Source organism: Petaurus breviceps, unplaced genomic scaffold, assembly GCF_028583685.1.
Source record: "Petaurus breviceps papuanus isolate PSGF00001 unplaced genomic scaffold, PetGlider_PUasm1.0 181, whole genome shotgun sequence".
Lineage (NCBI taxonomy): Eukaryota > Metazoa > Chordata > Mammalia > Diprotodontia > Petauridae > Petaurus > Petaurus breviceps.
Window position 1 is genome coordinate 5,465,427 of NW_027185784.1, and position 14,185 is coordinate 5,479,611.

Below are 14,185 nucleotides of genomic sequence, written 5' to 3' on the forward strand. Positions count from 1 at the left end.
GTACCTGGTATATAACAGGCACTGAAAAATGTTCAGTGAATTGAACTTAATTTTTTTATAAGAAAAATATAAACCACCCACAAATCTTTAAAATTATGAAAGGACGACTGCTAACTACAATAAATAATAAATATGATTGACAGCTAGAATAGGGGATAATGAAAGGTGCAAGGATGACCAAGAGGATAAGAGGCCAAAGTGACAGTAAAAGCAATGAGAAAGAACAGAAAAGGGGAGAAGGGTGGGGGAAAGGGCCTAAAGTAGAGAGACTTGGCAGGTTTGAAAAGGCAGGAGACTTAAGAGCAGGATGGTAAGCTCTGGAGTGATGACGACAATAACCACCTACATTTCTCTGGCATATTAGGATTCACAAAGTGTCATCCTGACAACATCCTACAAGGCTGGCGGCACAAGTAAAGCTATTGGAAACTGAAGCTCAAAGAAAATGAATGATAATATATGGAAAGCACTTTTGTAGGTTTTAGAGCTATGTGAGTCAGTATTTTTGTTAAATGATTTGTCTATGGTCACTTGCCGGGTGCTGAACTCAGATCTCTGGGCTCCCCAGTCCAGTACTCTTTCTTTTATAACATCCTGTCTCTTTTGCTCTTGTTACAATCTGTTTTTCACAAGGACTATGACAATTCTTAGCCAAATGACTATAATCCAAACCTCTTCAACTTCTATCAAGTCATCCCTTAGACGTTTCCAGTAGATAATCAGCAATCAAATCCTATCTTTTATTATTATTACTTATTAACTATGTGATCATCAGGAAATCACCTTTGCCACACATTTTACAGGGTCACTATAAGGAAAGCTTACAAGCTCGTGTAAGACACAAAATAAGTATGAAAAAATATACACGTGTACTGAAAAATACACACAAAAATACCCAAAGAAATAAGGGTACACACACTTTCTCCTACATACAAAGCCTTAGTGACTGAGAAGAAAAAACGTTACCTTCAAAATAAAAAAAGTTTATCATAATAAAAAGTTTTCAGTATAGGAAAAAAAGTTTAATATATACTAAATTAAGCCATTTGGAGTCACCTCAATAACTTTTTAAGTATTAATAACTTTGTGAAGAATAAACCAAATTCTGAGAATGCCAAACCAAAATTTAGACAAACTTTTGAGTATTATTAGTCTGGAACTGTGCTTCTAAAATTGACATTGATGGAGGAGTTGCTCAACAAATTTTAGAGACCATGGCTTTAGAAGGTCCAAACAAATTGGGAACCATTAGTGGCCTAGACATCAAAGATAGAACTCTCTGGGGGGTTCATGCAGAATTGTGATTGGAGTAGTTATGACCTTATAGGATACTTGCAAGTGAGGTGGTGCAGTGGATAGAGCACTGGGCTTAGAATCAGGAAATTGGGTGACTCTGGGCAAGTCACTTAACCTGTTTGCCTCAGCTTCCTCATCTGTAAAACTGGGATAAAATAGTACCTACCAACCTACCTACCTACTAGGGTTGTGAGGATCAAATGAGACAACAATTGTAAAAGGTGCTTATTAGCACAGTGTCTGGCACAGAATAGGTACTATATAAATGCTAGCTATCATTATCATTATTGTTATTATTATTGAAGGTAGGTCATCAAGTCATGTGCAGATCCCTTCTGAAGACAAGATGTTTTTCAAACATGTGTTAGCTCAATTATTCTCAAGCATTTTCATTACATTATCCTTTTTAACTACTGCCTAGCTAATGATTTGGTGACCTGGAAGGCTCACAGAACTTCCCGCCTTTTTAATGGCTTATTTTAGCATATTAAGTAGCTTTCCTGTAGAGTTTTTTATGAGAAAGTAATTTCATGAAATGCATTTCAGAACAACAGTTAAACAACCGAAAAACGACATATCACTAATAATTTAAAGCGAAAATAACACTGATACTTACAGACTTCAGTTGAATACCTTGCCGTATCTGGTCTAAAAGTGCATCCCTCCCAGAGCAGGACACTGGACGACTGTTCTGTTCTACTTTCTTTAGCTGGGCACCCTCTCTTATTTGATCTAAGAGAGCTGCTTTGTTTCCCGCAGGAGCCGCAAGTTGATGGTCACCATCGGAGGTTGGGCCAGGAGGAGGAGGGGGACCAGGAGGAGGCGGAGGTGGCGGTGGTGGAGGTGGAGGTGCAGCTGACCCAGCTACTGAGAGGGGTGGAGGAGGTGGTGGTGGGCCTGAAGGTGCTGAGGAGGGATGGGCTGGAGGAGGAGGAGGATACATCCTATTTGGAGGAGGTGGTGGGACTGTAACACCTGGCCTAGAGGGAGGTGGTGGTGGTGGAGCAGCTGTGGGAGCTCTTGAAGGTGGCGGGGGTGGAGCTCCTCGTCCTCTGGCAGGGGGAGGAGGAGGGCCTGAGCTATGTGGAGGTGGTGGTGGTGGTGGAGGGCCGCCCCTTGATGGTGGTGGTGGTGGTGGTGGTGCTAAAATAAAAAAATTAAAATAGAAGAAAAGATGTTTATAAACATATTGAAAAAGTTCTCTCATTTAACATGCACTTAAAGAAAAGAAAATCTTCTGCTTCTTATTTATAGATATCTGTCTGAAAGAAGATTCTTTAAAATTTGAATTTTGCCTAATTTTAAGGATTACTTTTTTTTTTTTACCACAATGTTAAAGAAGCTAGAGTATGGGAATTTTAAGTAGGACTAGCAGTTAAAAAAAACTTTACTAGACAAGTCTAAAATAAAAGTATTAATTATATGAAACATTTAGGTCAATGGGTAAAAAAAAATTGTATTTTTAAAAGAAAGTAATCTACTTCTCTCCTTTTCTCTAAAGTATCAAAAACCATTTGGTTTCTTGTAAGAGTCAATTTGTATTCAGAATTAAATGTCAAATATCTTATCAAAAAGCATTTATTTACATTCACACCAATTCAAGCTATATTGCTAAAAAGCTGTTATACTTAAATTTTTTTCATTAAATTTCCATTAAAATTCCTCATTTTTCTCTTATATCTATTGTTCTGTATTTCTATAAGAAGATCAGTATTTCCAATGGATAGGTAAGGGTTTACTTGCCCACCTAAAATTTTCTCTTCTTCATGTAAACAAAGGTATGATGACTCTAAATAACTAACACATTACAAATTAACGGGGTCTGTGCACAACAAAACCAGATAAAATTCTTCCCCAAACCATCTATTACAGTTAGACTAGTCACACCTCACGATCACAGATATAGAACTGGAAGGGACCTCAGAGGCCACTTAGTCCAACCCCTTTATTTTATGATGGGGAAATTCAGGCACTACAAGACTTGCCCAAGGTAACACAAGAGGGATGCATTAATGTTAGATATTTGAACCCAAGTCCTCTGGTTCCAGAGACCATGCTTTCTCTTCTACTGCACCATGATTCTGTCCATTCAATTAAATCACATAAAAATGACTCTAACTAGACATATGAAATCAAGCGCAGGGAAATCCCTCTAGAAAATGTTAAGGGGCAGGAGAAAGACCACCTTTGAGCCTATAAAATGAGGCTTTTCTGTTTCAAAAGACATTATCTGACTGAGAGTAAACCTACATTTATGTATTAATAGCTATGTTCTGAGGTTCTACAGTATCTAACAAGAAAAAAAAGTTGCTTAATAGAAAGACAGTTTCAAAATTTCTGTGAGAGAAATGAAACAGTATCAAAATTACACAGCAGTTATTTCCCTCCTAATCCCCATTATATTCTCAAGAATTTAAAGATTTTTTGGAAAAATAGTACTATTTCAATGAACAGTATTGGACCATAAAATTAACATTTATTTTATGATGAAAGCCTTAGCCATTCTATATTATGATTTTTTTACTGACACAAAATTGCCAATAACATTAAAGCTCCTATCTTACCTGGCATGCTGCATCATGATATGAATAAAATATAACTATGCTACTGTAAAACTTTCTCAAACTATGCTACTATACCATAAATAATTTTGATAAATATTCCCATGGAAATATATATTTCAAAAAGAAAAAGATTTCTTCCAGATTTTTTCAATTGATCCACTGGAACCAGAAAATAAAGACTATTTCATAAACAAGCACAATTTAATATAAGGTGGTTTCATCTCAGATTACTGATTTTGTTAAAAAAAAAAAACTTTGTCTTTCTGGTCAAAGCATAGACCCCAATAATGTTGGTAAAATAGGGTTAGATGATACTAGCATTTTGAGCATCCCTATCTATTCTTCAATATACTTATTACAAATAATTTCTAACTAGAAATGCTGAATAGAAAAATAAAATGATAAAAAAAAAGTTTCCAGAGACTGTTACCCTTACACAGAAGTGAAAGGTTACTTTTCAACATATGAAAACTGTTTTTCTTAATTCACCTAAATTGTAAAAAAGAAGATATGTTAAACCTATAGATAGGGGAACTAAGCTGTTTTCAAACAGAATAATAGTCAAGGATATAAAATTTTATAGTCTCTATTTTTTTTTTTTTACCCCATAGTACATGGGACAGAAGTATACATCTGCCCAGGGTTAGTTTTTTGTTCCATATTGTTAGTCTAGAGGCTGATACAGAGGTATTTTTTCTTACTACCCCTATTTGAAGGGGAAGACTTGCTAAAGGCACAGAAACTTACAAATAGGTCTATCTGCACCTAAGAGGGAGAAGCAGAGGGCAGTCTATGTTTCCTGGATCAACAGAACAGTGCCAATTAATCCTAAAAATGTAATTTAATTCAATATTGTGTTAAATATTTCAATAAGTTTTATATTACATTTGTCTTAAGATGGTCTTTTTGTTTCATTATAGATATGAAACTAATCAAGAGCCTGAGATTTAAACAAATTTCCCCTTGGATATAACCAAAGACTATGGATTCATAAAATCTTTATGTGCTAGATGCTGGCTTCATTACTAAAAAAGGATAAGGTCTTAAAATTTGCTCAGTTCAACCTTTGAAGGTTGGAGAAAGGCAGTCTTCCTTTTATTCCATTCTATTAAAACATAATCTGGTTCATGTACATTTGGAAATGCAGAAAATATTTTATGATGCTTGGCTTCCTATTACTATTTGAACACAGAATCAGAGTTTAGAAAAGTCAATTATATATTATTTTTAGTTGAAACTTATCAACAACATTCAGCATACAGACAGAATGCAATTGCATGATACTCCCTCAAAATAAGTTTTAGGCTGGAGTACCAAAAAGGCACATCAACTTTTGTATCAGGACTTAACATTAAGGTACATATACTATTTAATTAGGATTTATAAGGAGAATATTTATTTTAAATAAGTAATTTAATAACTAATTCCAGTACTCTAGATATGTGAAATCAAAGTTATAACTTCTAAGTTCACTAAATTACTCTTTTAAACTATCTAAAGAAATAGATGATAAAAATCATATGAAATAATCAAATGGCAAAACTTTCCATTACTGTATTGGGCCCCACCTAGTGATACTCATATAAACAGAAAATTTTAATTATTTTTAAGACAACAAAATAAATTTTTAAAAGGCTAAGGTTTCTAAATACCTTCTGGAATGAAATTTTTTTCTAAATATTTTGCATACATATGTAAATATTTTGCAAATGTAGATATTTCCAAACAATCATGAAAACTGTGTTCTTAAAGTGTATTTGCTTACAAATCAAAAGTTGAGCGATACATAGGAAAACAAATCAACTACAAAAATTGTATGTGGTTTGCATAGTATTCATAGAGGAAGTCAAACCCCCAAAACACACATGCCATACACCAAGATAAACAATGTTAAAAATTTGCTGGCACGAGGTTAATCATTTTTGCATGCAAGAGAACTTTGCTAAACAAAAGTTACATACCACCAAGAGAAAGGCTGACTGCCTTATGGATTTTCAAAACTGTACCACTAAAAGAAAGAGAGTCAGCTTGTATACCAGAAACTGAATAAAAGTGTACCTCAGATTTTAACAAAGAATATATGAAATGAAAAGTAAATTTAAAAAATCACAACAAAAATCGTTTTTATTACTAAAGTTCAATAAAATACAAGACTGAAGACAACTGGGAAAAATGCCTTTCAATGATACTACTCATGGAAGAAATAAAGAGAGTGGAAATACTTTAAAAGATAGGTGAAGTTCATTTAAATTCAGTACCAAGATGGAGACTTGCTTATAGGAATTCTCCAAATTTTGAGAATTACAATTATAAACTCCAATTATAATTATAAACACAAAGAATCTTGAAATAATGCATCTTATAAACATAATCCTTACTTAAAGAAATGTGGTATACTAGGAATGGGAAATTATTAAAGAATTACTATTTAAACACTCAAAATAACATGAAAACAAAAGTAAAACACATGCTATGACAGATAAACTGTTAGAATTACAGATAACACAAAAGCAAAACTATTCGTTTTCATGCACACTGAAATAAAGGTTGGCATTTGTAGGACTGTATAATTACCTTCATTAGAATTTTAGACATATTGTATAAATGTAAGTATACTTTATGTAACCTGTGTAAATCATGCTGAATTTGTGAAGGGCTATCTCTAAATATAATGATATATGCAAATACTTTAAAGTATTTTCTCATTAGTAGATTAATTGGAAATTCTCATAAACATAGTCTCTTCAAGTTTGAAATCTATGGAGCCACTGGCCTTAAGCAGAGAATAAAACTTACTAAAAACTAGATTTGGGAAAGTGATGGTGAACACTGCCTCTTGAGGGACAAACATACCAGAGCATGCATTATTTTAGTGACATTAGGTAAAGAAATAGCCCATATACATACCACTCCACTGTGGTGGACCTATAGAACAGATTGTTTTATGAGTGACTTAACTCTATACAAACTCATAGACACTAAAAAATAGTTGGGAATAATTTTTATACTTTTTGAAACCCTATTATTAAGAGTAGCATTCAGGCTACTTTTCCACTGGTCTTCAACAATTTTATATTATTCTTCACAATAATGTTACCAACATTCCAATTTCTCTTTACTCTAATTTGCTCTCTTTCTCCAATATACACCCGAGCTTTGTTCCATGTTACTTCTATGTCCAGGAAACACTTTCCCACCAGAATATATGGGTATTGGGCAGGGGTGGGGGTGGGGTGTAGAGTAAATCCTTAAAAAGAAAATCAACACTTCATTTCTTTCATGAGGTTTTCCTGTGATCACAAAAGGCTTGGTACTGGGCTTAAAGCTATTCCTCAAACATATAATTTTGCCTTCTTGCAAAGATAATTTGATAGAATGTGTCTACCTTACACATTTAACAAAGCTTTTGGAACATACTGCTAATAAAGTAGCAACAACAGTAAAAATGAAGTTATAACACTAGGGATAGGGTAAATAGGGTGAGAAGGATAGTGAGGAAAAACAGGAAGGAGGAAAATACACAAGTATCTATAGCTTAGAATGTGAATATGATGAATTTACCCATAAAATGGAAACGGATAGCAGATTACAAAATTTGAATTCAACAATATATGTTGCTTTCGGGAAACACAATAAAAATGAGAGATATACAGAGAGATAAAATAAAGGACAGGAGTAGAATTTATTATGTAAAAAAGAGGCAGGGGTAGTAATTATGATTTCAGACAAAGTTAAAGCTAAAATAGATTGAGAGAGGGAAACTACACTATGCGTCAGCAACATTATTCAATACTGTTTTATTTAACATAACTAGACAGTGAAAAATACCTGAGAGCATACCTGACAAAACAGATACAGGAACTATATGAACATAAACATAAAACATTTTTTCTACAAATAAATTCATATCTAAATAACTGAAATAATACTTATTATTCACAGGTAGGTTAAGACAATATAATTTTTAAAATGACAATTTTACCTAACTAATTTAATGCCATCCCAATTAAATTACTAAAAAAAAAAATAAAGTTCATGTGGAAAAACAAAAGGTGAGGAACTTCAAAGAAATCAGGGAAAAAAAGATGTAAAGAAAGCATATTCAACAGTATCAGACCTCAAACTATATTATATAGTAAGAGCATTACTGAAGCGTAAAATGGATAATTTTGATTACTTTAAATTAAAACTTTCTTGTATAAATAAAACCTAATTCATCCAAGAATAGAAGAAATGCAGAAAACTGGGAAAAAACTTTCAAAGACAATCTCTCAGATAAGATGCAACTGGGTTGGAATATTTGCTGTGTTGTAGGAAATGATGTGCTGGTTAATTTAGAAAAACATCACAAGAACCTGTACCTATGAAGATGTTACCTACCTTCAGAGAAACAAGTAACAAGTGGAAATAAGCACAGTAGAGTCTTACATGGATACATATGTGAATGTTTATATATATATATTTATGTGTGTGTATGTATATCTATATATCTATATATATCTGCACTTAATTGTAGCCTTCTTTAGGGTGGCGTGGGTAGAGGAAGGAGGGGAAAAAAAGCACAGCAAGGGAAAAAAACCTACAAGGAAGAAAAGCTAGGCTTTTTTGAAATGGAAAGTTACTATTTTATATTGAGTCCTCTCATGTTCTGCTGTGTACAGGGCAATGTTTTTTTCTTTTCCTTTTTTCATTTTTGTGTTTAAGTTAAAGGGGAAGTGGAAGGTTTACATCCTTCAGCATCTCATTCAGCTTTTGGATGACTGTTACTAAGTTTTCCCTTATATCAAGCCTAAAACTTGCCCCTCTGTAATTTTCATCAATAGCTCCTAGGTCTGCCTTCTGAGACCAAAAAAGGAAAAAAGTCAAATCCCTCTTCCATATCTCTTCAAATACCTACAGACAGTCGTAATATTATAATATCCACATCTTCAACTGCCCCCAGCTGCAAAAGTCTTCTTCTACCAAATAAAACATCCCCAGTTCCTACAAACCAGTCTTCAATATGGCATGATCTTGATGGTCTTTGCCATTATGATCAATCTGCTCTGAACATCCTCTACCTTATCAATATCCTTTTTAAATTATGGAACCACAGAACGGAATACAACACTCCAGAATTGGCATGACCAGGGAAGACTACAGTGGGACTCTCTAGTCTTGGACATGATGCCTCTTTAAGGAAACCCAAGATAGACTCAGCTAGGCAGATAGGTGACACAGGCAGCAGAGCTGAGCACTGGATATGGGATTCTAAAAGACTTGAGTTCAAATCCTTCCTTAGACATTTACTAGCTATCTGACCCTGGGGAAGTCACTTAACCTTCATGAGTCTCAGGCTCTTCACCTATAAGATGGGGATAATACCATCTATATTCCAGGATTGTGGTGAATCTAAAATAAGGTAATTTTGCAATGTATTTTGCAAACCTAAAAGTGCTATATAAATACTAGCTTTTATTATTGGCTGCTATATATCACTGTTGACTCATCCTGATTTTGGAGCCCATAAAACCCCCAAAACACTTTCAGAGAAACAGCTAAATCATTATCTCCTCCATTTTGGATTCACAAAATTGATTTTTAAAAAATCTAAGTGTCTTCACATTTATCCCTATTAAACTTCATCTCATAAGAGATATTCTGGCCCTCTCTTTTTGATTAATGAATTTCTTCCTTGGGATCACTATGGTCATGAAAAGTCCAGGTCATTTAACCACAATTTTCTCTCAGTTCTGCTCCTAACTCTAGTCTTTCACTACTGTACCAAAAATCTTTTCATCCTGAAGATGCTGCCACTCCTGTGGTCCCTTTTCTGACTGGTGGGTTTTTGCCCATGACCTCATGAAGAGCTCAAGGCCATTAAACTGTTGCTTCTCTCCTGGCACTATTCCTGTCTGAATATTTTAACCTTGTCCCCTCGCCCCCCACTTTTTAGCTTCCCTTATGTGTTATCCCCATTGGAATGTGTTCCTTGAAGGCAGGCACTACTTTTTTCTTATTTGTATCCCAGTATTTGGCAGGGTATACAGTAAATAGTTAATAAATACTTTCTCCTCCCCCCCCCCCCAATATTCTAACCTGATCTTTTGGATCCTTGACACTGTTATCCATTATGTTGGCTGTCCCTCTTTGCTTTTTCATTTGCAAAACTGAAAACCAGGGCATACAAACAATTAGATCACATCTCCAAGCTTTGGCTTTATGAAGGAGTTGGGAGGAAGAGCCCAGGCTGTGATGTCTCATGAAGGAAGGAGTATAAAAATGCTCTAGGCTGATCACTGGGGCTGAGAAAATGGGGGGCAGGGGGGCAGCCATGTAGCACAGCGAGTAAGAGCACCGGCTCCAGTGTTGGGATGACCTGGAGATCGAACCCCGGACTCAGATACTCAGCACCGCACCCAGAAATAACTGGCCGTGTAACCTTGAGCAAGTTACTTAACCCCGATTGCTTTAAAAAAAAAAAAAAAGGAGAAAATGGCAGTGTGGGACTATCTTTATCTGAATCAGTAAAAAAAACTTTTACTTTTATCTTTATGATTAACAAACATTTATTTCCTTCTCCTTCCCTCATAAATGAACAATAAAAAGAAAGCCCCCATAATATATAAGCACAGTCAAACAAATTCCCATATAGGCCATATCCAAAAATATGTCTCTTTTTCCATCATTTCTCTGGGAGGAGATGAATAATGTATTTTGTCACCAGTTCTCTCGAACTGTGATATCATTTCATTGATCAGAATTCTAAAGTCTTTTACAATTGTTTGTCTTTATGATATTATTTGTACTATATAAAACGTCCTATTTCTCTTCAACTCTGCATCAATTCATAGAGGTCTTTCCAATTTTCCCTGACAATGACCATGTTGTTATTTTTTATACAGTGATAATATTCCATTATATTAACATAGTGTAATTTGTTTAGCAATTTCTAATAGGCAGGACACCCTCTTAAGTTTCCAGTTTCTGACAAGGATGAAAAGAGCTACTATAAATATTTGTCTTCTTTTCCTTAATCTCTTTGTAGTATATGCCTACTATTGGTATTGCTGAGTCAAAAGATAACACACAATTTTGTGACTTTGCGGACATAATTCCAAACTCTTTTCCAGAATGGCTGGACCAGTACATAGCTCTGCCAACAGTGCATTCATTAGATCTTTTCCTGCAGCCTCTCTATCACTTTCTTCTTTTGTCATCTTTTTATTTTTATTTTTTGAGGGGGAAGGCAGGGCAATTGGGGTTAAGTGACTTGCCCAAGGTCACATGGCTAGTTAAGTATTAAGTGTCTGAGGCTAGATTTGAACTCAGGTCCTCCTGACTCCAGGGCAGGTACTTTATTGACTACACCACCTAGCCACCCCCTTCTATTGTCATCTTTGACAATCCAACAAGAGAGGTGAAACCTCAGAGATCCTTTAATTTATTTTGCTAATTGCTGGTGATATAGAACATTTTTTTCATGTAGCTATTGACAGTATGAACTTCTTCCTTTGAAGACTGCCAACTCAAATCCTCTAACATTGGTGAATAGCTCTCTGTCTTATAAATTTGAATCAACTCCTAATATAATGTAATATTACATATATACATACATATATGTATATATTTGATATGAGAAGTTCATCAGAGAAGCCTGCTGAGAAGATTTTTTTCCCTAGTTACCTCTTTCCCTTCTAATTTGAACTGCTTTAACTTACATAATCAAAACTGCCCATTTTATATTCTGTAATACTCTCTATCCCCTTATCTGGTCATGAATTTTTCTCATCCAGAGAGGTGAAAAGTCACTCATTTCTGCTAGGTGGTAAAGTGGAGAGAGTGTGTGATTTCAGAGTTAGGAAGAACTATGATGTGTGACTCTATGTAAGTCACTTGACCTTTGTGTGCTTCCGTTTTCTCACCTGTAAAATAGAGATAATAATACCTCTCCCCTTGAGGAATTGTGAAAATAAAATTAGATAACATTTGTAAAGCTTTCTACAATCTTAAAGTGCTATAAAATGCTATTCTTGTTGCTGTTTCTCTTAATTTGTTTACAATGTCACTCACCCTGAGTCACATACCTACCTGGAGTGTGACTTTGTCTAACGGGTGAAATCTTGGTCTATACTTCCCTTTGATAGGTCACTTTCTAGTCTTCCAGGCTAGGTCTCTTTAGGTTGTGTCCCTCATCAATTCTACTAACTGAGCTCTATTTTTTCTAACTCCAAACTGTTTTGACTATTGCTGCTTTGTAGTACACCTTGAGGTCTGGTGCTGTGAAGACCCTTCCACACCACTTTTTTTTTCATTACTTCAATTTAGATTGACTTTTAAAAACTCTTGATATATGAATTTCATGATTTTTTTTCTAGTTCTATAAAACCACTGCTTTATAGTTGTGTATGACAACTCAGTAAGTTAATTTTGGCAGCACTGTCATTTTATTTATATTGTCTCAGACTACCCATGTGCAACTAGTATCCACAATTAAGTTTGCCTTTGTTTCAGTAAATAATGCTTTGTAGTTGGATTCACATATGGTACCTGAAATAGCCAAATCATTGTTAAAAGATGTCCCAAAAAAGCACAAGGTCAAATCCAGATCTCTAGAGCACTCTACAAGAAAGTACCTGTCATACTGATATTCAACTATTAATGATAACTTGTTAGGTCTGATCATTCAATGAATTTAAAATACACCTGTCTGGCTTAAATTTCTCCATCATTCTCACAAAAATCATGAGGTACTGTCAAATGCTTACCTAAGATATAGGTAAACTGTAACTAGAACTCCTGTCTGAGATGAAATTTGTCTGCTATGATTTGTTCTTGATGAAATCACGTGTCAAACTTTGTGATAACACTTTCTTTTCTAGATGTTCAATAACTACCTTTGACTTTATCTATTCCTTTCCAAAAATCACTCTTTGGAGAAAAAAACAAAGAAAGAACCTTTTTTTTCCCTTTCTGGTTATTATCACTCTATCCACTCAAAGTAGCAGTCACACATTCTTAGAAAATGTTTCTTTTTTCTTCTCCTCAGAATTGTTTTGCTCAGTATGATCAGAATTTGATTCTTGAGGGTTTCCCATTCTTTTTGGATTGACTGTCTCTACAGAATTTGAGATCATGAAATCCTATCTATCCTTTCTCTGAGCCTTCTGAAATTTATTCTCCAAAACTCCAAGATACCATGATGTAATTAAGGGAAGGAAGGGGAGAAGGAATATTAAACTGATGTCCAAGCACAAGTCTTCCATCATTACTATCTATAATGTCTTTGTGTCAGCACTTGGCATAGAACCAGACTATAGTAAGCACTTAATAAATGCTAGTTGTTTGACTGTGTCAGACCTCTGCAATTTTCCAAAGTCATATATTCTATTTGAAAATATCACTTCTGTTTCTTCATCCATTTGTCTCCAACTCAATATTTCTCTGTTGTGCTGCCCACTTCTGAAGTTTCCTCATAAATGTATTTTAACACAAAATACTACTTCATAATTCCAGATCAAATTTGCTTCATTGCATTGTAATGCCAAGTTTAGCTGATTATAACTCATATTTTGTGTATAATCCTCTGAAGCCACAGATTTTACTGCTGGATCCTTTCCCTGAATTTGTAGGTTTCCATACTGCTATTTCTTATAGAATGAGCTATTCTCTATGATCTCTATCTTGGTGTATATGGATAGAAAGTCTTTATCTCATTTCCTTTTCAGTTTAACTTCTATTTGATTATGTGTGTAAGAATCCAGGCAAATACAATCTTATTCATCCTTATGTACTTGCTATCCTTTATTATTTATCTTTATTGTAAGCCATGATCAGAAATCCAAAACTGATTCTTAGATATCACCTCTTTAACCATCTATTCACTTCTCAAATCTTCCTCTCTCTAGAAGGTTTTTTGATTGGCAGAATTATCAAAATGCTACTTTTATATACTTAAGGCAGTGGTTCAAAACATTTTCTGTCATTGAGTCTTTCTCAGAATAATGTTTTAATAAAATAAGAATTACAAAGAACACTAATTATAATGAAATACAATTATTAAAAAAAAACCCAGGCAGAGTCAAGATGGCAGAGTAGAAGCAGGACCTCTGAGTGGCTACAGCTTCCACCTTCCCCAGTCAATGTAAAAAGGGGACTCTGAACAAACTTTGGAGCTGCAGAACCCACAAAATGACACAAAGAAGCTCCCACTGAGGACAGCCCCGCAGGCCGGCAGGAACCGGCCAGCTCAGCGCTCTGGGAGCTGAGTCTAGGCCTGGGAGCTGGAGGTTTTAGCCCCAGTGCAGGGTGGGCCTGACCAGCCTCTGGCCAGAGGGGGGCCCCAG

General features: G+C 35.0%; 2 protein-coding genes across 3 annotated transcripts in view; both read right to left on the reverse strand.

The window, feature by feature from the left end:
- Nucleotides 1-14,185, reverse strand: part of NDUFA5 (NADH:ubiquinone oxidoreductase subunit A5) — a 306,556-nt gene that overhangs the window by 141,389 nt on the left and 150,982 nt on the right. The window lies entirely within an intron of this gene.
- Nucleotides 1-14,185, reverse strand: part of WASL (WASP like actin nucleation promoting factor) — a 122,173-nt gene that overhangs the window by 11,297 nt on the left and 96,691 nt on the right. For both annotated transcript variants that reach the window (XM_069087119.1, XM_069087120.1), the window contains exon 9: nt 1,913-2,439. In XM_069087119.1, the coding sequence (XP_068943220.1) occupies nt 1,913-2,439 (527 nt within the window). The remainder of the gene's footprint in view (nt 1-1,912; nt 2,440-14,185) is intronic.